The 2455-nt window shown below is 56.3% G+C and overlaps 2 protein-coding genes across 2 annotated transcripts in view; one reads left to right on the top strand and one right to left on the bottom strand.

Moving 5' to 3' along the window:
• The window catches only part of LOC108643514 (multivesicular body subunit 12A-like), a 5787-nt gene extending 4088 nt beyond the window's left edge, over positions 1-1699 (top strand). The window contains exons 7-12 of the mRNA XM_029958645.1: positions 6-91; positions 180-293; positions 889-968; positions 1199-1263; positions 1404-1454; positions 1560-1699. Of these exons, the coding sequence (XP_029814505.1) occupies positions 6-91; positions 180-293; positions 889-968; positions 1199-1263; positions 1404-1454; positions 1560-1619 (456 nt within the window). The 3' untranslated portion in view covers positions 1620-1699. The remainder of the gene's footprint in view (positions 1-5; positions 92-179; positions 294-888; positions 969-1198; positions 1264-1403; positions 1455-1559) is intronic.
• Positions 1700-1824: 125 nt separating this feature from the next.
• Positions 1825-2455, bottom strand: part of ATP13A1 (ATPase 13A1) — a 17070-nt gene continuing 16439 nt past the window's right edge. Inside the window, exon 24 of the mRNA XM_029958644.1 lies at positions 1825-2359. Within this exon, the coding sequence (XP_029814504.1) occupies positions 2249-2359 (111 nt within the window). The 3' untranslated portion in view covers positions 1825-2248. The remainder of the gene's footprint in view (positions 2360-2455) is intronic.

Raw genomic sequence — 2455 nt, 5'->3', positions numbered from 1 at the left:
TGAAGCTGGAGCAGCCGAGCGGGGCCGCGGCGGTGCTGGAGCTGCAGCTCAGCTCCAAGGGCAAAGTCCTGCCCCTCTACACCAAAATCGGGTACGGGGGGGGGTCCCGCAGCCCCCGACCCCCCTTTCCCTGGTGTCCCGCCCTCCCCAACGCGGGAATTCGGGGGATTGTTTTCCAGGGAAATGGGGGGTTTCGCCATTTGGTGCAAGAAGGGGCCGGTGGGGCCCCGGCCCAGCCCCGGCCCGAGGCCGCTCAGCACCGGGATGGAGCAGCTCTCGCTGCAGCCCCCCAGGTACGGCCACGGGGACCCCCCCAGTACAGCCACGGGGACCCCCAGTACAGCCCCCAGGTATGGCCACAGGAACCCCCATATACAGCCACGGGGACCCCCAGGGACCCCCTCACGGACCCACAGGTACAGCCACAGGGACCCCCTCACAGACCCCAGTACAGCCTCCCAGGTACCACCCTCAGGGACCCCCAATTCCAGTCCCCCAGTCACTCCCAGTACATCCCAATTCCATCCCCAGTTACTCCCAGTACATCCCAGTTCCATCCCCAGTTACTCCCAGTACATCCCAATTCCAGCCCCAGTCACTCCCAGTACATCCCAGTTCCAGACCCAGTCACTCCCAGTACATCCCAGTTCCATCCCCAGTTACTCCCAGTACATCCCAGTTCCAGACCCAGTTACTCCCAGTACATCCCAGTTCCAGACCCAGTCACTCCCAGTACATCCCAGTTCCAGCCCCCCCAGGTGCCCCCACCTGCCCCATCCCAGGACTGGGAATCAATCCCGGTGTCCATTCCCAAGGGCTGGAGCTCCTTCCCGAGCAATTAATTCCCTAATTAATGACCCTAATTAATGACTCTCATCAAACCCCCAGGCCCCCCCCTCCATCCAGCACCAAAGGCCGCTCCCATCCCGAATCCCTGCCCGACCCCTCCGGGATCTACGGCCTCTCAGGTACAGCTTTTCCTTGGAATGCCGGGATTAAGGAACGATCCCTTAAAGAGGAGCCTGGGAATTGGCTCCCAGCTCCCTCCCTGTGCCTGGGGAAGGCTGGGATTTTTCCTGGAATTTTTTTCCTGGAATTTGGACGTCACTCTCAATGCCAAGTGTCCCCTTCCCTCCTCTTTTCCATGAATTGTGTGTTTTGGGAACTTGGAAAGGTTCTTTTCCCTCTCTTTTCCCAGCCATGGACGGAGTTCCCTTCGCCCTCCACCCCAAATTCGAGCCCAAGCTCAGCTCTGGCCCCGCTGTGAGTGTCCCTCCAGCCCTCATTTCATTAATTACCCCCCAATTAATAATCAATTACCCCTAATTAATAATCAGCCCCTAATTAATTAATATTTCCCCTCTTTTAATCCCATTAATGAACATTTCCCCCCCTCTTTTTAGCCAATTCTGGCTGACCTGACGGTGAAATCCCTCGCTGACATCGAGCAGGAGGTGACACCCCTGGAATTCTGGGAATACTGGGAATGCTGGGGGAGTGCTGGGAACACTGGGTGCATTCCCAAGGGTTCTCACTCCCCTTTTTTCCCGTGTTCCCAGTACAATTATGGATTTGTGGTGGAAAGGACGGCGGCGGCTCGGCTGCCCCCGGGCACCTGAGCCCTTCCAGGCGACATTCCAAAGGGAATTCCAGAGCCTTGGAGCTGCTCCAGGAGGAAATAAACGTGTTTCTCTACCTATCCAAGGATTCCTGGCATGGATTGGGAACACAGGGCGGCACCTGGGGAGGGTTTATCCCAGACTTTTAGGCCCCAGATCACCTTTTCCAGCGTGTTCCCAGGATTTTGGGATGTCCTTTCCCACCTCGCTTCGGGGCTCATTTATTCCCAGGTTTTCCATGGAATTTTCCAGCCCCAAACACTTTTCAAAACACCTCGATTTGAGATTTTAGTTCCCAAATTCCCCAAATGCTTCCTGGAGATTTGAGGGTTTTTCCTTTAAATTTGAGGGGATCTCCTTGAAAATTTGAGGATTTTTTTTCCATGAAAATTTAAGGTATTTCCTTGAAAATTTGTGGATCTTCCATCAAAATTCGAGGATTTTCCTTGAGAACTTCCCCCACATCCCCCCCCCCAAAGAAATTTCCCGGCACGTCCTGGAAAAAAGAACAAACCACCTCCAAGCTGCGGCCGTTTCCTTTCCCAGAGGTGGATTTGGGGGCGGAAAACCCGCGCCGGGAACGCCGGGGATGGGAGGGCAGGACACGGCTCTGGAGTCGGGAATTCCCCTCAGGAAGGCACTTGGAGCTTGGAGCTCCCCAGCAGGAACTGCAGGATCCGATCCACGGACAAGGCGAGCAGGAAGTCAGCCAGGAGGACCTGGGAGATCACGAGCTTGAACTGCGGAGAGAGCGGGATTCGGGATGGGATGGGAGGGAAGGGAGAGGGGAAACACCCCCTGGAATCCTGGGATGGGAAGGGAGAGGGGAAACACCC

Source organism: Manacus vitellinus, unplaced genomic scaffold, assembly GCF_001715985.3.
Source record: "Manacus vitellinus isolate BGI_N305 unplaced genomic scaffold, ASM171598v3 scaffold_164_pilon, whole genome shotgun sequence".
Lineage (NCBI taxonomy): Eukaryota > Metazoa > Chordata > Aves > Passeriformes > Pipridae > Manacus > Manacus vitellinus.
Note: the sequence above shows the minus strand (reverse complement) of the source record. Positions and strands in the feature narration are given on the sequence as shown.